Raw genomic sequence first — 20960 nt, 5'->3', positions numbered from 1 at the left:
AGATAGAAAATTCATGTAAGTTCTATTCTTGGGCCTGGCCTGAGCAGAATTCATGTAAGTTCTATTCTTGGGCCTGGCCTGAGCAGAATTCATGTAAGTTCTATTCTTGGGCCTGGCCTTAGCATAGACTGTAGAATGACAGACATGTTTCCCCATGGCATACATTTTTACTCACTCTAGGCCTGCTTGATAAAGCAGTCAAGGAAAACAGCCTCCCATTCACTACCTGCCACACAGGAAAAGTACACTCTCATCTTCTCATCTCAAAGTGACATTTCATTACCCTTTGTGAATTCTAGGTTAATAATGTAAGAGTATTGAGAAGTGGAAAAGCTTTCTTCATGTTGCTTCCATGTAGACAAGAGAGAATGAGGACCAGCATTTATTGAAAGCCAATGATGTGCCAAGCACTCTAACTGGAAACTAACTTCATGCATCTAATTTTTTTCATGCCAATACCAGGAGATAAGTGATATCATAATCTTTATTTTATAGATAAGAAAACTGATATTAGGCAAATAACTCACCTAAGGTGATGCGACAGATAAGTAGTAAAGTTGAGATTTGAACTCATGTCTAATTCCAAAAGCCATTCTCTTTCACCTATACTACTCTGCCTGTAAAAGGCTCTTGAACTATTATCAGGTTATCATAAAGAGTCTACCTCATGGGTCTACCAGAACCAAGATCCATGAAGAGAAGTCTCCGAACACACAGACTTCTGCCCATGCCCAAGGCCATCTAGGTTGCTGAACTCTATGCCAACATAATCATCAGTCGTCAAGAATTCATAGCTGACTAAATCCATACAGTCTCCATCCTTTTGGATTTACACTTGAGACTGCCAACCATCACAGATGAAGGGCATCATTTATAAAGTCTTCAGATTTCATGGTTTCAGATAAATGTGTCCATCCTGGGGGAAATGGTCCAGCTCACAGAGCTGGATTGCTGGCTACAGGGCTGTGAATGGAGTTCAGCTCATGCTGCTTGGTGGTGCCCAGCTCTCTCTGCTATAGTTTCTTTGAGAGGTTCCTGGCTTGAATTTGAGACCAAAATTAGAAAGTCAAGTGTTTGATCATAGAGACAGACAAAAAATTTAAATCCATTTTGTAAACAAAATAGCTATGGCTGTTAAACCATATTGAGCTGATTTCTTTTTATATTCCCTTCTCTTGCCAGCAAATATGCTGGCAAGTTATGAAAGTTTCAAGTGGCCTGGGCCCCAGCAAATTTTGTTTTGGTTTCCTTTGTACTCCTCCCTGTTCTATGCCCCAAGGGTGCTGTAGGGATGTGTGGAGTCAAAGGCCAGGGAGGAGCTCATGTGAGACAGGGGTGCTACAATGCCTTTTCAGCCTCTTGTATTATTATTGTCTGAGCATGTGAGAAAGACAGACAAAAAACTCTGTGCTAACTGCAGCTTCACTTGCTTCTGCAGGCTGCACTCCTCAATTCTTTCCCAACCATCTTTGATGAGCTGCTGCAAATGTTCACCGTGCAGGAGGTGGCAGAGTTTGTAAGAGGGACTCTGGGGAGCATGCCCAGCACTGTGCACATTGGGCAGTCAATGGATGTGGTGAAGCTGCAGTCCATCGCCAGGACCGTGGATAGCCGCCTGTTTTCTTTCTCAGGTAAATCAAGTTGGGATGAGAATCAGACTCACCTTTCCTCCTTTCCAGGGTGTTGTCAAGTGGTAATCAAAGGATCAGTTTTATCAACCATCATGCAAGAAGCCTGTGGCCCTAAAAATTCAGAGTTTTTGGGTAAACTCCATTAGATACTACAGCCAAGATCTAGGCCTACTGCCTCACTCATGATTTATCCCTAGGGACCCACACCCTGGGGCATGCCCATGAGGTGGCCTGTGGAGCAACTTCTAGGCCTACAAGCCTAGCCAGCTTCCCCCACACCCAGCAAGATGGAAAGGAGGGGGAACAAGAGAGAAGGGGATCCCAATGGGGATAAGGATAAGTCAAGGAAATAAGAGAGATCTTGAAAGGGCCCTGAGGACCGACTGTGTTTTCTTTGTTCCTTATCTCACCAGTCACATAGATTCACTTCCTGTCTTTGAAAGACAGAGATGGACAGTGAGCCTTCCATACTCCCTAAGAGGTCAAGACAGACTAACAAATGATCAACATCCCAGATTGCCTTTCAGAAAGAACCTGCAGATTCACACCTACAACCACATTCAAGAGATCATCCTGGCAGTGGTACCAAATATTCAGTGGCCAAATGTTACGATCAATATGAAACTGATCCTTTAAATGGAATGTTACAATCAGAATAAATTTCTAGGGCACAGGAATAAATCTGAAATTCGAGAAAAACAATTATTATTAGAATTTTTATAACTATAATTTTTGGTAATAAAAATTTTTAAATTGGACTTTTAAAGTATATGAACAGTAATTTCTCAACCAAGTGCTACATATAGTTGCAATACTAAATAAATGTTCCCTTTAACTTAACTCTGCCAATGTAAGGTATTATTCATGGCAAAGCTGCAACCAGGAGAGTCATCTTTTCTCTACCAGTAGCTATTTATGGTAAACACTTCTCTCTTCATCAGTTCCTAGATTAAAGATTTTATCACTAGTTTGGACACATTAGCACTGAGGCCACTGCACACATTCAAGCTTTGTGCACTGTTTAAAGATGCTTTCTGAACATATGGGAAGGGGGACATCAGACTGCCCTTACTGACATCCTTTATTTCTAATATTATTGCATGCACTTGCTGCTTCCCATAGTCACTTAAGAAAAATTGTTCTTTGGGCAGCCTTGGTGGCTCCGTCGGCTGAGCGTCCAACTTCAGTTCAGGTCATGATCTCAACATAGCTCATGAGTTCGAGCCCCATGTCAGGCTCTGTGCTGACAGCTCAGAGTCTGGAGCCTACTTCAGATTCTGTGTCTCCCTCTCTCTCTCTGCCCCTCGCCCACTCGTGCCATGTCACTGTCTCTCAAAAACAAATAAACATTAAAAAAATTTTTGTAAAAGAAAGAAAAATTGTTCTTAAACTTTATGTGGCAGTGACACGATGTAGTTGGATTTTGAGATGACAAGCCACCCCCAGATTCTCATTTGCATCTCAATTTCACTGAATTCTTGAGTTGCAGCATGTTCCTTGAAGCAGCACCTTAAGGTGGTGTCTCTTAAGCAACACTTATATTCTCAGAGCACATCAGTTTGGTCTTTTCAGCTGGTTCCAGTAATAAACTGCTATTTTCTCAGCAGATAGTTATTGGTTGATATAAATCCTGCTATGTTGGTATAATTTTGGTCTGCAAAATGTATTATGAACTTCTCTTTTGTCTACACATCCTTTTAAACATAGAATAGCTATCATTCCATTTTATATTCTAAGTATTTGACCAGACAACCCCCAAATATCTTGTATGTCATGTAGTTTGTCTTTGGCTAAAAAAAAGATTTTCTTTCTGAATTTTATCTGAAACATGTAACTGTGGTCAAATGTGAACAATAAATCCAAAATGCCCTGATGTGTTTGTATTACTGACAATCTGACTAAATCCTGCTGGCCAGGTATGAAGGTACCTGTAGAATCACACAGTCACTGACCACATAGGAGTGCAGAGCATCACAAACATGTTCACACTTGTATTTCACTTTGTCTTCTCACCACACCTGTGAAGTAAATCCAATTAGCACCTCATTGTACAGATAGGAAAAATCAAGCCCATTGGAGGAATCAGCCTGCCTAAGGTCTTAGGATGAATTAATAAAAGATCTTGAACTAGGATTCAGCCTTCCTGACAGGGTTCTCTTTTTTTTTTACGTTTATTTATTTATTTTGAGAGAGAAAGAGTGTGTGAGTGTGTGTGTGTGTGTGTGCGCGTGCACATGCACACACTAGTTGGGGTGGGGCAGAGAGAGAGGGAGAGAGAGAATCCCAAGCGGGCTCCTGGCTGTCAGCGTAGAGCCTGATAATGGGCTTGATCTCTTGAACTGTGAGATCATGACCTGAGCCAAAACCAAGGGCCAGGCACTTAACCAACTGAACCACCCAGATGCCCCTGTCAGGGTCCTAAATATAGTTGTCTCCTGATAGTGTTGTTCAGTTAACAGGGAGGAGAAAACTTAGGATTGGCAGTAAGGGTTAGCTAATTATCAAAGGCTTATGAGAAGACAAAATCCTGCTACTATTCCATTCATTGCTGTGGGCATGCCAAGCTTGTCCTCTAAGCCTAAGGGTAAAAGGAGGTAGGCCTAATGGCTGCCACAAAGTAAATGCTCATGGGGGGAAGGGGGGAGTGCCAGGCCAACTAGTCAGAGCATCATAAAGAGTGACCATTTATAATGCATAGCAGGTCTGCAGGTTCAATCAGTGTAGTTCATAGAACTAGGTCTGTCAATTGAATGGAATTTTCAGTGTAAGCTATGCTTTTAATTTGGGATCTAGTCATTAAAGAGATTTCATTTGGGAGCAATTTCCTAACATTCATCCTGCACAAAATACCATAGATACTGAGGCTTAAAATGAGAAAGAAGGAAAGAGAAATGGAAGGATAATGCTGTGGGATGTCTTATAATGTCCAGGAAGTGGGCTTTTTGGCCCTCATAAGGGAAGGGAGTGGCCTCCATCTTCGCACCGGTTTCAACCCCATTTGCTTTGAGACCAGTTAAGTCTCGCAGTGTCACTGGCTCCCAGAAGTAGCTAGTTCTTCTCTAAAGGGCTTCTTCACCTTTGTGTTTTCTCTCTCAGAATCCCGCCGCATCCTGCTTCCTGTGGTTCTCCATCACATTCACCTTCACCTGAGGCAGCAGAAGGAGCTGCTGATCTGCTCAGGGATTCTTGGCAGCATCTTCTCCATCGTCAAGACCAGCTCTCTGGTAGTGGCCCCATGCCCACTCCATCTCCCCTCAGCTCTGCCCCAGTCTTGTATTACTTTAACCAGAGGCAGACCAACAAAGATCACTTTGTACACTTCTCAGTCAGAGAAGCTTTCATCAGTGGCAGGAAGGTGCTCAAGTGAGCAGAGGCCTGTGTATGCTGAGCAGGCTTCTCAACACAACACAGTTCTGCTATTTGAAAAAGTTGCATTTCTGAAATGTAGTTCTCTTTAATACCAGAAAGCCGAATCCTGTGCCATATTCTGTTATTATCAAAAGGTATTAATCCTATGTTCCTGAGAGTGTTCTGAGGATACTAAGGCACAAGCACAGGGAGGCAAGCCCAGGCTGAGAGGCAGCTTGCTCATTCAGACTTTTCTGTCAGCTTCCTGGCAGCTTGATTCCACCCATATGACATTCCATACCATGCCAGATGAGGTCAGGACATAGGAGAGATAATTGTTGCCCACAAGAGTTCTGAGCCTCATGGGATGATAGAGTTGGACTTTAAAGATGAGGTTTCAACTGGTACTGCTTTTGCCTATTTTCTTTCCTCTTTACTTTTTCTTTTAAAAAGAGATATATGGTGGGAGGGGAAGGAAGGAAGGAAAGACATGTATCAGGCATGAATAAAGGTAGGAATTTATTTTAATGATATTTATTTTATATATTTATGGTAATAGGAAAAATGGTTATTTCTTAGAGAAAATTTGTAAACTATAGGAAAGTATAAAGAAAGAAATTAAGAACAAGAATGAGTTTTTTATTACAACATCTTAAGAGGAGATGAGGTTTCTGGAGAATAAAATTACAACTGTATTTAAAATGAAGGCCAGTATTCTAGATGAGTCTTTTTTTTTTTTTTTGTCAGTTATATCCATATCCAAAATCTTGTCCCATTTTGTGGCTGTCTTTTCATTTTTGCTGCTATTTCTCTTGATAAACAGAATAATTAATTCTAATGCAACAGAATGTATGTCCTTTCATTTATGGTTACTGTTTTCTGTGTATTTTCCTAGAATAAAGTTACATAGATACTCTTCTATACAAAATAAATAAAATAAAATGAAGGCCAGTAGACAGGTGATAAGAGTGCAAGGTTAGGCTATCCATGTGGAACAGGAGAGGTCCTGAAAAAAAAAAGAGTGTGGTTGGTTTGAGTGAGATACAGGGCCTCAATAGGGTGCTTTGGTGTCCAGACTTAAAGTACCATCTGGTGACAGGGCCCTGCTTGGCAGAGTGCCTATGGTGCTTGTAGTGGCCCTATTGTTTGCTCTTGGCTCCAGGCAAGGTTTGGCAGCTCTCCTTCCCACCAGGCCTCAGAGAGGCAACACCAAGCACATAAGGTCTATTAGCAGCCCAAGGCCAGACTTGAGGAAGTGGGAGACTTATTGCTAAATAAAGGAGAGAAATTGAAGGGAAAATAAAGGGAAGGAAAGGAATGGAGAAGGAATGGAAACAGGTTAAAACCTGAAAGAGATGGTCTGGTTGTATCTGTGGTACTAGAGTCAGGTGCAATTAGTTGCTTACAACTAGTCAGAGAGACATCACAGGTGAGAGTGTTAGCGATCAGTATAGCAGATGATAAAGATGACTCTAGCACCAAGAGTTGCTCCAATTCTTCATGTGGAATGGGTCACAGTATAATTATATTGAATGAATGGATTGGGGTGGAATTTAAGCTCCATGAGCATAAAGATACTTTCTTCCTTGTTCACCTTTGTATACTCAGATTCACAAAAAGTGAGTGGCACATGGTAACTGCTTAATGAATAATGGGTTGGTGGATGGATGGACAGATAGACACTTGTACCAGTAATAATAAAAAGAGGCTGGAGAAGGGACAGTGGGAATCTCTGTGAGATAAATAAAATTAGGCTATAAGATTTGAGATTCAACATGAGAGGTCTATAGAAGGACAGCACAGACACTTCCTAAATTCAGAGTGTGGTGGCTGAGAAGCAGCCCTTAGTGGGGGCCTGCCATTGTTTTTGTGAGGCTGCCTGAGAAAGACACACTGAGACCAGAGTCCTTCAGGTGGACCAGGAAACATGAGCAAGAATGCTGAGAAGCTCAAAAGAGAGATGTAGACATATCTGAGCAACAGTGGGGCCAGCAAAGCTTGAGATCACCTAAGGAGAAAGCCCTGAGAAGAAAACATTCCTTTTAAAGACTGAAATACTTCTATGTGCATTCAGGTGTGTGTTCGCAGTCCTGAAGGTGCCACCACCACACCTTGTGGCATGAATACCATTTTCTCAAAGTGTTAGCAGTGTTGTGCTTTCTCCAGACTCTTCTAGGGAAATCAAGGTAAACAGGTACTTCAGGACCTTTGCTTCTGCCTTGTATACTGAAATTAAGGTATCTACCTGAGGTTCAGGTATCTACCTGGGTGTCAAGTGGTGCTGGGTTAGGCGAAGACCCGGCTACCATACCAGGGCAACAGAGACAGGTTTGCCTCACCTTTTCTCAGAGCTGTTGTCCCAGGTTCCTTGACATCTCATGCTAGTGAGGCCAAGAGCTCAGTGTTGAGAGTCCAATCAGAAGACCACTCCTTATGCCACACACTTCGTAAGTGCTGCCAGCTGCACATCAGCCAGGTTGGTGCTAACGGTGTGCTCTCTCACTGCTCGCTCCAGGAGGCAGATGTCATGGAGGAGGTAGAAATGATGGTGGAGAGCCTCCTGGACGTGCTCTTGCAGACTCTGCTCACCATCATGAGCAAATCGCACGCTCAGGAGGCGGTAAGAGGGCAGCGGTGCCCGCAGTGCACAGCCGAGATCACTGTTAGTAACTAACATTCAGGTTTTCTTGCCTTCTTTTCTAACCTGGGGCTCCTCCACACCAACCCCACCTCCTCATAGCACCACCTTCATCTCCACCTCCCTGCATGGTTGTCAGCATGCTGCCTTCTTCCTTTCTCCCATCTGGCTCCTGTCTCCACTCTGAAGGCTCTATGTTTGTAGTCCCAGAAGTCTACTCTAGGGCAGATGTGGGGAATGCTCCCTGTCTCGCTTTCCTGCACACTGTCTCTGTTGGCCTTTGCCTTTGTGCCAACTCATTTCCTGTTCTGTAGAGTGGAGCAGAGATGCAGTAAGAGATTGAAGGGGGAAAATGGAATATTCCTTCTAGTAGCAGGCTCTCCTAAATGATGTGCACAACAGAATAATTTTCTTAGAATTTGGTTGTATCTACAAACTAGTTATTTTTGTCCACAACATTTGTATCTAAATGTCTAGCATCAGGAAAAAATGTGATGAGTTAGAATTGCACTGGCATTACTGGACAATTAGAAGAGAAACAGCCTGGGGAAACGTCTCGGGAGGGACAGAGAGACAGTTCCCACTCCTCCACCCAGAGTGGACTTCTTACCCCTGATGGCAGAACACAATAAACAGGTTGCACAGACTCTTCCATTTGGCAGGTGAGAGACTGCAGTGGTTTCCTTGAAGCAAATTCTCTGTGGGAGCTAGCCAAACACTAGGGAGGGAAAGGGGAACAGAGAGCAGGCATGTGTTCTGAAGCACTGGGCTTAGAAAGAATGTTCCCTTTGGATCTCCTGTTGAGAACACTCTCACTATAGGTAAAAACATGTACCCTGGTATGTCCTGGTAACCCATCCTTCTGACCAACAACTACACAATGCTTGCTATAGGCCTACCCCTGCTTTATGCACTTTACAAATATTAACTCAGTTAGCAACACTAAATTACATAGTTTTAATGAAGATAATAATAACTGCATAATTTACTGAGCACTTCCTTTACATACTGGACTTTTTCACTGAAAAGTTTTATGTGCATTCATTCCTCCAATCCTCCTACTAAATCTAGGAATTATAGCTTATTATGCCCATTATTATGCCCATGCTCAGATAAAACTGAGGTTCATATACATGTATATGTTCTACACATATACACTTGTAGAATAATTTCATGTGTCTAGAAATGATTTGAGAGCCAAAAATATTGTTGTCAAATTTCCATGAGTTTAAAAATATTTGGTCAGCTTCCCCATGCCAAAAATTGCCATAAGATGGTAAAATTCTTGGAGTCCTTAAAACAAGGTCTTCTTCCATGTTATCCCAGTTGGAACTTGAAGGAATCTTAAAGGCTTATTTTTGTATCCATAAATTTTTACTTATCTTAAAGCCCATAATTCACCTTCTCATAAAGGTCAGTTTTGACTCTACTTTCCAGAAAGTTATGTCGAACTACTTTGTTCCATCTTCCTGTTCCAGTAACCACATGTAAGCTCTACGAGGTCCCCAGAAGAATTTTGAAGAAGGGCCATCCCATCTTGGAGCAATATGGGAAGAGCCCACATTCTGCCAAGCACCCTGTTCTGAGTAATCCCTTTCAACTTCAGTACAATGGCCTGGCAATATATAGTGACAAAGGATTGTGTAGCCAAAAATTTCCTAGGGAAAAAACCGAGACTTGCTGTCTCACTTTGCAATATTTCTTTGTTATAGGTTAAGGTTTTACCATTAGTCCCATGCTACAGAAGTCTTATTAAAACTCCCAAGCCCTTCAGAAAACTTAGCAGAAAGGAAAACTCATTTTCAGGGCCAGAGTTCTCACCTTCCCTTTCATGATCATTGGGGCCATCTCAGACCCTTCCTTCTCTCCTTGCCCTCTGTGGATTGGGGAAACACAGCTCTTGTGATTAGTTGCACCAAGTGTTTTCTCGGTTGGTCCCCAGGGTGAGTATGTGTCCTGCCTTCTCTCGCTGCTCCGCCAGATGTGTGACACCCATTACCAGCACCTCCTGGACAACTTCCAGAGCAAAGATGAACTCAAGGTAGGCAGCAAACCTACCTCAGAACTGACTTTTCACCCAGGAAAGGAAACATGCAGCTAAGACTGACCAGGGGCTTTCTTCTGCCAGGGGAGCAAGTACAAGTGACCAGCTCTGCCTAGGGTGAAGGGTTCACCAGCCCCACTTTACAGCTGCGAGTGTATGGCTTCCCAAAGCTGAAAGCCAGCAGTGTTCTTACACACCCAGACCTCAGTAACACTGGCAAGTTTTCACTAAAAGCAGCCCTGTGACCATGTCCCTATGTGAGAGACTGCTCTAGGCCATAGTAGCTGTCAGCAAACCAGAATTCTTCCCTTTCTTATGAACTCAACACTCATCTTATATTTTGCCCCTGCAAATCAGACTCTACTGTTTAATAACGATATGATAATTAATAATAATAATAATAATGGCAACTTTTCATTAAAATGTATTTCTGGAAGTGACCTGTAGAGAGCAAAAGTGAGCACTACCCATTGGCTACAGACTCCAGATCCAGAGCACCAGGGCAGATAGGGCAGAGAAATGGGCCATGATCCAGAAAAGGGAGCATTCCCAAGCTTCCAGTGGTATCACTGCTGACAAACTACTGGGGCTATGTCTTTGCCTTAGAATGTGCTACTAAGTTCATCCCTTGACGAGCAAACTATTGCAAATTTTAGTTGTATGCTCTGCCTCCATTCAGAACCACAGCATTTGCATTTCATAATAATGCATTATATTATTTTTCATTTACATGACCTTTATTAATCATAATGTATCAGTTAATAAGTATTAGGCGTCACTTGCTAGTATTTGATCTTGCCTGCCTTTCCACAGACATGGATCTCTGCAGATTGTTATCATTAACTCATTGCCATAAGGTCAGCCTATCTTCTTGGAGGGATGAACTTTGATAGCCCTTGAAGTGAGCCAAAAGTTAGCCAGAGCCCAAAGCTCACATCCAAGTCAAGCAGTGCTTGAGCTGGGGTGTGGAGCCTGAAAATCCAGTGTTGGCTGTTCTAGAGCATTTTCATCACATGTGTTATACTAACTGATTTGCATCCAAAAGCTCAGGCTAGCATCATTCTCTTACTTTTTAATTAAATGTTTTATTTTTATAACAACAATATATATACATAAATTTTTTATTTTTAAATTTGTCATTCATTTATTGAAAGCCTGCTGTGTGCAAGCACTATACCCAGAACTTTGTGGGTTTTTAAATTTTTAATTATACAGGGTCTTAAAAGTCAAAACATATTACAAAGCTTATAACATAAAATGGTCGTTCCCTGCCTCAACCTGACCCATGTCCAATTGCTACTCCCCAAAAGCAGCCACTTTGAACTCTTTTGCGGTTCTTCAAGTTTCTACTGCCATTTAAAATTTTAACTGTCAAAAAAAATGATAAATAAAATTTTAACTGTCAGTTATTATCTATTTTCTTCTTCCCATGAAAGAGGAGGGTGATTCTTCTGTATCATTCCTCCTCCCCCCCCCCCCCACACACACATACACATCTTTCCTCTCTTTCTTCCAATATAGGTGGTTTCTTTATTCCAATATAGTTTGCATACACTCTTGTTTAAATTGGTAATCAACTCTTCTTTATTACAGCTAGGTAAATACTGTGGTGACCCAACTACTATGCTACTACACTTCCTTTCTTGTAGAACTTTGTTTTTTCCTGGAATTAATTGCTCCTTTTGTTATTTGCATGTTTCTTATTTCCTTTTGGTTTTTAAATCTGGCTAGGCTTTCCTACTACCTCTCTGTAATAAATCTCTCCTTCCAGCATTCCTCAAGGTCAAATCTGTTGGGTACTGTCAAGTCACTTTTTTTTTTCCTGGAAACTTGCCCTGTTTTTATTTGTTTCAGGAAACAAAGTTAGAGACAAAAGTTAGAGACTTTCCTCCTATATGTACAGACTTTTGGATGTCAGTCCTGGGTCTGAAAGTGAAGTGCTCTGGTGCTACTTTTAGAAGCTTTATATGTGTGCAAGGCTTGTCTCCAGCAGGCTTCCCTGTAGCTGACTAAAAAGGGTCTGGTCATTGGGTCAGAGCATCCTCTAATTCCTATAGCTACTGGTGTGTTCTCTTGGGCCTGTCTATTTCCTGAGAGAGGAATCATTTACCCTTCCTAGGGATGGAGTAGCCTGCCAATATTTTGGGAACCAAATAACACAAAGGGTCTGGGGACCTTCCAGTTTAGCAGGTAAACTTTGTATCGGTGCCTATTTTCATTTTGGCATGTCCACCCTCATATGTTGCTGTATCCTTGAGAACAGATCTCAGTAATCAGCTACTCCAGAGAGCAGCCCTCAGTCTTCTGACAGGATGGGGAAAGCCTGGTCACCCAGGGACATGAGATGGCAGAAGGGATCTTAGGGAGACTGTCAATCAATCTTCCTGGTTTTAGCCCTCATATCCCAGTCCCACAGAGGTACCTGGTGATGCCTACAGTTTCTGAAATCCTTGCTTCCTGTTGCTATCACTTCCAAAGGCTCTTGGCTGTCATCTCTCTCAAGTATATTAAGTCAGTCACCATGAAAGCTTTCAAAATTTGTTCACCTCTTCTGATTACTCTGTTCTTATTTCCTATTTCCTTTGTCTCTGTGGACATATGTATTTCTTAACTATCATTTTAGAGGATTTGAGCTGAAACAGAGATGAGGGAACATATGCAGTCCACCACACCAAATATAGAGTTCTGTACATATGTTCTTTTTTTCATGACAGCATTATTGAGATATAATTTGCATACCATAAAATTTACACTTTTAAACTATACAGTTCAGTGTCCCTGATTATATCCCTCTTAAAAGACATCACAAATTAACAAGATCAAGCTAATAATTTATAACTTTGCACAAAGAAAAGCCCAAGACCAGATGGCTTAATTGGTACATTCTACCAAATTTTTAAGGAAGAATTAATACCAATCCTTCACAAGCTCTTACAAGAAATAGAAGAGGAGGGAACCCAACTCATTTTATGAGGTCAGTATTACCCTGACATGGAAACCAAAAACAGACATCACAAGAAAAGAAAACTATAGACCAATATCCCTTATAAATATAAATGCAAAACCTTTAGCAGCATACTAGCAAACAGAATCCAGGAACATATTAAAAGAAGCATACACCATGATCAAGTGGGATTGAACACAGAAATGCAAGGTTGGCTTAATATATGCTAATCAATCAATGTAATACACCATTAAATAGAATAAAGGACCAAAACAGGATCATCATAATGGATGTTAAAAAAACACATTTTTTAAAAAAATCCACCAGCCTTTCATGATATAATCATTCAACAAATTAGAAATAGAAGGAAATTTCTTCAGACTGATGAAGGGCATCTATGACAAATCCACAGCTAACATCAGACTTAATAAGAAAAGATTGAATGCTTTCCTCTTAAGATCAGCAACAAGAGAAAGACATCTGCTCTAACCACTTATATTCATTATATTGGAGGATCTAGCTGGAGCATTTAGGCACAAAAAAGAAATAAAAGTCACCCAGGTGGGAAAGGAAGAAGTAAAACTATGTCCTCAAATGACATGATTTTGTTTACAGAAAACCCTAAGACATCCAAAAAATACTATCAGAAGTAATAAGTTCAGCAAAGTTGCAGGATACACAATTAATATACAAAAATCGTATTTCTTAGCACTAGCAATGAACAATTCAAAAATAAAATTAAGAGACCAGTTCCATTTATAATAGTATAAAAACAAATAAAATAATTAGGAAAATTAATTTTAAAAGAAATAAATGAAAAGACACCCCATGTACATAGATTGGAACACTTAATATTGTTAAGACAGTACTTCACAAAGTGATATACAGGTTTTAATATAAGACCTCTCCAAGTTTGAGCTGCCATTTTGCAGATGTTGACAGTCTGATCTATAATTCATAGTGGAATGAAAGGGACTCAGAATAGCCAAATGGTCTTGAAAAAGAAAACAAAATTGAAGGATTCATACTTCCCAGTTTCAAAACTTACAAAAAAATAACAATAATCAGAATTGGTACTAGCATGAAGATAGACATAAAGATCAATGGAATTGGATTGAGAGTCTAGAACTAAACCTTTATATTTAGTCATTTGATTTTCAATAATATTGCCAAGATAATTCAAAGAGTAAAGCAGTCATTTCAGCAAATGGTGCTGGGACAATTTGATATCTCTGTGCCAAAAAAAAGAAAAAAGAAAAAACAGTTGTACCTCTACCTCATATCATATTTTAAAAATCAACAGGAAAGGGATCATAGACCTAAATGTAAGAGCTAAACTATAAACCTCTTAGAAGGAAACATAGGAGTGTATCTTTGTGTCCTTCAGTTTAGCAGTGATTTCTTAGTTATGACACCAAAAGCAAGCAACAAAAGAAAAAACAGATGTAGACTTCATCAAAATTAAAAACTTATGTATTTCAAAGTATGCCAACAAGAAAGTGAAACAACCCACAGAATGGAAGAAAATATTGACAAATCATATCTACTAAAGGACTTGCATGTAAAATATATAGAGAACTCTTACAACTCAAGAATAAAAAGGCAACTTGATTTCAAAATGAGCAAAGTATTTGAATAGACATTTCCTCAAAGAAGATACAGATGGCCAACAGGCATATGAAAAGATGCTCAGCGTCACTCCTCATCAGGGAAATACAAATCAAAACCACACTCAGATACCACCTCATGCCAGGCAGAGTGGCCAAAATGAACAAATCAGGAGACTATAGATGCTGGCAAGGATGTGGAGAAACGGGAACCCTCTTGCACTGTTAGTGGGAATGCAAACTGATGCAGCCACTCTGGAAAACAGTGTGGAGGTTCCTCAAAAAATTAAAAATAGATCTACCCTATGAGCCATCAATAGCACAGCTAGGAATTTACCCAAGAGATACAGGAGTGCTGATGCATAGGGGCACTTGGACCCCAATGTTTATAGCAGCACTTTCAACAATAGCCAAATTATGGAAAGAGCCTAAATGTCCATCAACTGATGAATGGATAAAGAAATTGTGGTTTATATACACAATGGAATACTACGTGGCAATGAGAAAGAATGAAATATGGCCTTCTGTACCAACGTGGATGGAACTGGAGAGTGTTATGCTAAGTGAAATAAGTCATACAGAGGAAGACAGATACCATATGTTTTCACTCTTATGTGGATCCTGAGACTTAACAGAAGACCATGGGGGAGGGAAAGGGGAAAAAAAAGGTTAGAGAGGGAGGGAGCCAAACCATAAGAGACTCTTAAAAACTGGGAATAAACTGAGGATTGATGGGAGGTGGGAGGGAGAGGACGGTGGGTGATGGGCATTGAGGAGGGCACCTGTTGGGATGAGCCCTGGATGTTGTATGGAAACCAATTTGACAATAAATTTCATATTAAAAAAAAAAGAAGATACATAAATTGCCAATACACCCATGAAAAGATGTTTAACATCATTAGTCATTAGGGAAATGAGAGTCAAAACCACAATAAGACACCACTTCACATTGAGAGTGGATCTAATCAAAAAGACAAATATTAATTCTAGTTTAAATATTTGGTGGAATTCACCAGTGAAGCCATCTGGTCATGCACTTTTCTTAGTGTGGATCTTTTAAATTATTAATTTCATCCTTCATTTATGATAGGTCTATTCAGATTTTGTTTCATTTTAAATGAATTCTGGTTTTTTGTATCTTTCTAAGAATTTTTCCATTTCATTGAGATTATATAATTTGTTGGTGTACATTTATTTATGGTAGTACCTTATAATCCTTTTTAGTTCTGTGTCATTGGTAATGGTGTCCCTTCTTTCATTCCTAATTTTAGTAATAGTGTCTTCTTTCTCTCTTTTTTTTCCCTCTTTTTTCTTGGGTTTGTCAATTTTGTTGATCTTTTCAAAGAATCAACTTTCGGTTTCATTTTTTGCTCTGTTCTGTTCTCTCTGTTTCACTTATTATTCCCTTCTACTTGCTTTATGTTTAGTTTGCTCTTCTTTCTCTAGTTTCTTAAGGTGTAAGGTGGGTTTTGATTTGAGATCTTAACTCTTTTTATTTTATTTTATTATTTATTTTTGAGAGGGAAAGAGAGGGAGAGAATGAGCATGAGTGGGGGAGGGGCAGAGAGAGAGGGGGACAGAGGATCTGAAGCAGGCTCTGTGCTGACAGCAGCCAGCCATTGTGGGGCTCAGACTCACAAACTGTGAGATCATGACCTGAGCCAAAGTCAGCTACTCAACCAACTAAGCCACCCAGGCACTCCAAGACCTTATCTCTTTTTAATGTAGGCACTATAGCTATAAGTCATAGCTTCATCCCATAAATTTTGATTTGATGTTTTCATTTTTATTCATCTCAAAGTATTCCTAGTTTCACTTGTGCTTTCTTGTTTAACCCATTGGTTATTTGGGAGTTTATTGTTTAATTCACATATATTTTTTAATTTATTTATTTTGAGAGAGAGAGAGAGAGAGAGAGCAAACACTGAAGCAGGGTGAGGGGCAGAGAGAGAACCCCAAGTAGAGAGGAAGAGAGAGAGCAAGCAAACACCGAAGCAGGGTGAGGGGCAGAGAGAGAACCCCAAGTAGACTCCACAGTCAGCTCAGAGCCCAGTGCGGGGTTTGAACTCACCAACCCATGAGATCATGACCTGAGTGGAAATCAAGAGATGGATGCTTAACCAACTGAGCCACCCATGCACCCCCTAATACACATGTGTTTTACTTTCCCAAATTTCCTTCTACTATAGATTTCTAACTCCCTTCCATAATGGTTGAAGAACATGCTTTATATGATTTCATTTCTCTTAAATATATTGAGGCTTTTTTTATGGACTGACATACATTCTGTCCTAGAGAAGAGAATGCATATATCCTTCTATGTGTATCCTGCTATTGTGGGATGGAGTGTCTTATATGTCTATTAGGTCTAATTAGTCTATAGTATTGTTCAGGATTTCTTTTTCCTTGCTGATCTTCTATTTAGTTGTGCTATACATTATTGAAAGTGGTATATTGAAGCCTCCAACTACCATTGTTGAATTGTCTATTTTTCCTTTTAATTCTGTCAGATTTTGCTTCATGTGTTCTGGGGTTCTTTTTTAAATGCATATATGTTAATAATTAAGTCTTTAAAACATATTGGCTCTTTAGTTATTATAAAATGTTTTTTTTTTTGGTCTCTAATGACCGTTTTTGTTAAAGTCTATATTGTTTAATATCAATATAGCCATACCAGCTCTCTTGGGTACCATTTTCATTGAGTATATTTCCTATCCTTTTACTGTCAATATATTTATGTCTTTGAATCTAAAGTATGTATCTTGTAGACCACATATAATTGGATAATGTTTATTTGTTATCCATCTTTCCATCTCTGCCTTTTGATTAGAATGTTTCATTCATTTACATTTACTGTAATTACCAATAAGTTAGGATGTACATCTGCCATTTTGCTGTTTGTTTCATATCTGTCTTATATCTTCTTTGTCCCTCTTTTCCTCCATTTATCCCTTGTTTTATGTTAAATAAATATTTTTAGTGTGCCATTTTAATTCTTCATTGTTTCTTTTAGTATATTTTTAAAGTTATTTTCTTAGTGATTGCCCTGGGAATTACAATTAACATCTTAAAACTATCTACCAATTTCATTTTATAGTATACAAAACCTTGCTCCAATAAAACTCCAGTTCTTTCCCCTTTTTGTGCTGTTACTGTCATATAAATTACATATTTATATATTATAATCTCATCAACATAGTTTTATAAATATTGCTTTATGCAGTTGCCTTGTAAATCAAAAAGGAAAAGAGTAAAGGAATTTACATATATACTATCTTCTATATTTACCTATATAGTCACCTTTCCTAGTGTTTTATATTTCTTTATATCAATTAAGTTACTTTTATTTAAGTCTGAGAGACTCCCATTAGTATTTCTTATAGGGCAGGTCTACTAATAAATTCTCACAGTTTTGGGGTTTTTTTTTACTCTTAAGAATTTTTTTTTTACATTACATTTTTCTTGACATTAAGAATGTCTTAATTTTGTCTTCATTTTTGAATGATAGTCTCGCTATCATTAGCGAGATATTCATGTTCATGTTATTTCAGTACTTTGAATATGTCATTCTAATACCTTCTGGCCTCCATCATATCTGCTGGTAAGTTACCTATTATTGAAAATCATTTGCACATGATAAATTATTTTTCTCTTGTTGCTTTCAAGATTCTCTCTTTGTTTTTGGCATTTGGCAGTTTCACTATGATATGTCTGTATGTAGATTTCTTTGGTCTTATCCTATCTGGAGTTCATTGAGCTGTTTGGATGTGTAATTGGAGTTTTTTCATCAAATTTGGGTTAACCAGTATTCCTTCAAAAAGTTCTTCAACATCTCCTCCTCTTTTTCTCTCCTCTTTTTCTGATTCTCCTATTATTTGTATGTTTTTACAATTGGTGGTGTCCCACAGGTCTCATGCTTTGTTTGTTTTTCTCCATTTTTTTCTTTCTGTTCCTCTGAACAATCTCAGTTGACCTATCTTTTAAATTTCCTGATTCTTTCTTCTGTCAGTTCAAATCTGCTGTTGAGCTTCTCTAGCAAAATTTACATTTTAGGTATGGTACTATTAAACTCTAAAATTTCTATTTAATGCTTTTTAAATAATTTATATCTATTTTATTGATATTCTCTATTTGGTGAGATATTGTCCTTGTACTTTCCTTTAATTCTTTGGCATGGTTTCCTTTAGTTCTTTGAGGGTATTTATAACAGCTGATTTAAAGTCTTTTCCTAGTAAGTCCAGTATTTGAGCTACCTCAGGTAAAGTTTCTCTTGACTTCTTTTTCCTGTGTATGGGTCATACTTTCATGTTTAATTTCACATCTTATAATTTTTTTGTTGAAAACTGGAAAATGTAAATAACGTGGCAACTCTGGAAATCAGATCTCACCCCACCCCACATCCCAGGATTTGTTGTTGTTGCTTTTTTTTGTTTTGTTGTTGTTATTGATATTTGTTTACTTGCTTGTTTAGTGACTTTCCTGGACTAATTCTTTAATGTCTGTATTCTTTGTTGTGTGAAGCCACTGAGGTCTTCATTCAGTTAGCTTAGTGGTCAGCTAACACCTGGACAGAGATTTCCTTAAATGCCTTAAGCCAATAAGTCTTTGATACTTTGCTAAGTGTCTGTATGCATGTATTGGGTCTCACCTTCAGTGCTCCAGCAGTTTACATTATTGCCTTAGCCTTCACTTCCTACTTCTCATAGAGCCACAAAGTCAGCCAGGGTGAGAGATTAGGTTTCTTCGGTCTTTCCTTGGAATATGTACAGCCCTAACATGTGTGTGGACTTCCAGATTCCCACGTATATGTCAGAGATTTTCAAAGTCCCTATACATACATAGATATAGATATAGATATAGATATAGATATAGATATAGATATAGATATAGATATATCTCATTCCCCAGATTTTCTTTTAACTCTTCTGGCAATTTTCTTACGTGTTCTGATATGGCCTCTTCATGCAGCTAGGATGTTAAATCCTTATGGCTGATTTTTTTCCCCAATAAATGCCCCCAAGTAAAAGGCTCTTCTCATTGAGTAAGCTCTGAACCAGATCGAATAAGCTCTCTGAATGGGAATTTCCTAGGTTGCTGCCAGACAGATAGAAAAGTTAATAATTTTCTGAGGATGGCACTTTTGAGGGAGCTCCAAAACCATTTTGTCCCTTCTAGTGAATGCTAAGCTGCTGGTTTTCACTACTACTGTAGTTCTGCAGTTGCTTGTTTTCAAGGATACCGTGGAGGTAGGAAGAAGAAGGGGATAGGAATAGGGCAAATTAAAATGCAATGAAGTCCACTGTTCCTACTAAGATTCAACCCATTTTTCTTGAATAGCACTCCTTGGATTGTTGTAACTCCTTGCTTAACCTGTCTTTGCCCGTATTCTCATTGCTTTCATATAGGAGCACATTTTTGGAGGTCTTCATTCTGCCATTCCTAAAGTGCTTCTCCTGTCAATGTGTTCTTAACATCCACGAAAGCAGATTCTTACCATCAAGTGCCCAAGGGCCAGGACTCAAAGAATGAGACCCACAGACCCAGTTGGATACTGGTTCTGATGGGCTGTAACTTTCCCTATGCTTTGGGATTTAGGTACTAGGCTCAGTGGGTACAGAGCTGCATCTGTTCTACCCAGTTTGGGTCTTCTCCCATCTAGCCTACATCTGACTCTCATGCAGTCCTCTAAAAGAGAAGCAACTCACAAAGGGAATCGGAATCTGACCCACTGATTCCACCCATTCTTATGGTCTAGAGGTCAGGAAAGCCCTGTTGAGGAAATGCATGCTGTAGTAGTAGCGGTGGTATCTCACATCAGATTTTCCTCCTGGATCAGGAATTCCTGCTGAAGATTTTCTGTGTGTTCCGGAACCTGATGAAGATGAGTGTCTTCCCTCGGGACTGGATGGTGATGAGACTTCTCACAAGCAAGTGAGTGTGGAAGCACCAGCATCAACAGAGCTATTCTCAGACTAAGGAGAGAGAGTGTGTGTGAGAGGCAGAGAGAAAGCAAGACAGAGATGATTGCCAAGGCCTTGGGGACAGAGAGAATAGGGTAAATGTGAAAAATGTTTGGAGGCACAATCAGCAGGACTTGACTGTTTACCATAAATTCAAGAAGAAAGCATTGAAGATAGTTCAAAATGGAGTCTTAAGTGCCTGGCAGATGATCCCATGGTTCATATAGAAAAGGAATACAAAGGATGTGAAATAATAATACCCAGAGAAGGTTCCTCCTTGAGAAAGACCTGTTTCATGGACCACTGGCCTTTGTTGCTCTCTAGTTGCAAGCAGTATCCCAAGCCCTCCTCTTCACTTGATTTGTGTTGTCTGCCTCCCACATATTGCTTGCCTCCCACAGCTAATGCTCATTACGCACCCGAGACCTGGCTGTAAGGCTTTGACCACTTCTGAGTCCAGCCACAGAATTCACCCTTAGACTGCTCCCAGATCGCCTGTTCCATTCATATTTCTAGCCTGTACTTCTAATTGGCAAACCAGGAGAGTGATGCAGGTGGTAAGGTGCTAACTCATCTGGTTTCCCTCCACTCAGGAGAAGGCCACTTGGTTTCCACTTTCTAGCCCTCAGCCTTCTCCCACTGATTCGCTTTTTATGTTGGCAATACATGTAACATAGTGACATTATTTATGTTAGATATTCACAAGGTATCAGTACGGTCTTTCTACTTTGTATCTTTTATGGAGCACTTTTTTTCTTTTTTCAAAATTGCAAACATTTTATAGAGAA

The 20960-nt window shown here is 39.5% G+C and overlaps 1 protein-coding gene across 13 annotated transcripts in view; it reads left to right on the top strand.

The window, feature by feature from the left end:
• Positions 1-20960, top strand: part of DOCK3 (dedicator of cytokinesis 3) — a 561979-nt gene that overhangs the window by 482451 nt on the left and 58568 nt on the right. For 11 of the 13 annotated variants that reach the window (XM_027038822.2, XM_027038825.2, XM_027038824.2 and 8 more), the window contains 5 exons: positions 1439-1631; positions 4728-4855; positions 7495-7641; positions 9560-9658; positions 20049-20143. In XM_027038822.2, the coding sequence (XP_026894623.1) occupies positions 1439-1631; positions 4728-4855; positions 7495-7641; positions 9560-9658; positions 20049-20143 (662 nt within the window). The remainder of the gene's footprint in view (positions 1-1438; positions 1632-4727; positions 4856-7494; positions 7642-9559; positions 9659-20048; positions 20144-20960) is intronic. The other 2 variants (XM_027038823.2, XM_027038830.2) reach the window with 2 other exon arrangements.

Source organism: Acinonyx jubatus, chromosome A2, assembly GCF_027475565.1.
Source record: "Acinonyx jubatus isolate Ajub_Pintada_27869175 chromosome A2, VMU_Ajub_asm_v1.0, whole genome shotgun sequence".
NCBI classification, from domain to species: domain Eukaryota; kingdom Metazoa; phylum Chordata; class Mammalia; order Carnivora; family Felidae; genus Acinonyx; species Acinonyx jubatus.
The sequence above is the reverse complement of the archived record's forward strand: the minus strand, read 5'-3'. Positions and strand labels throughout refer to the sequence as shown.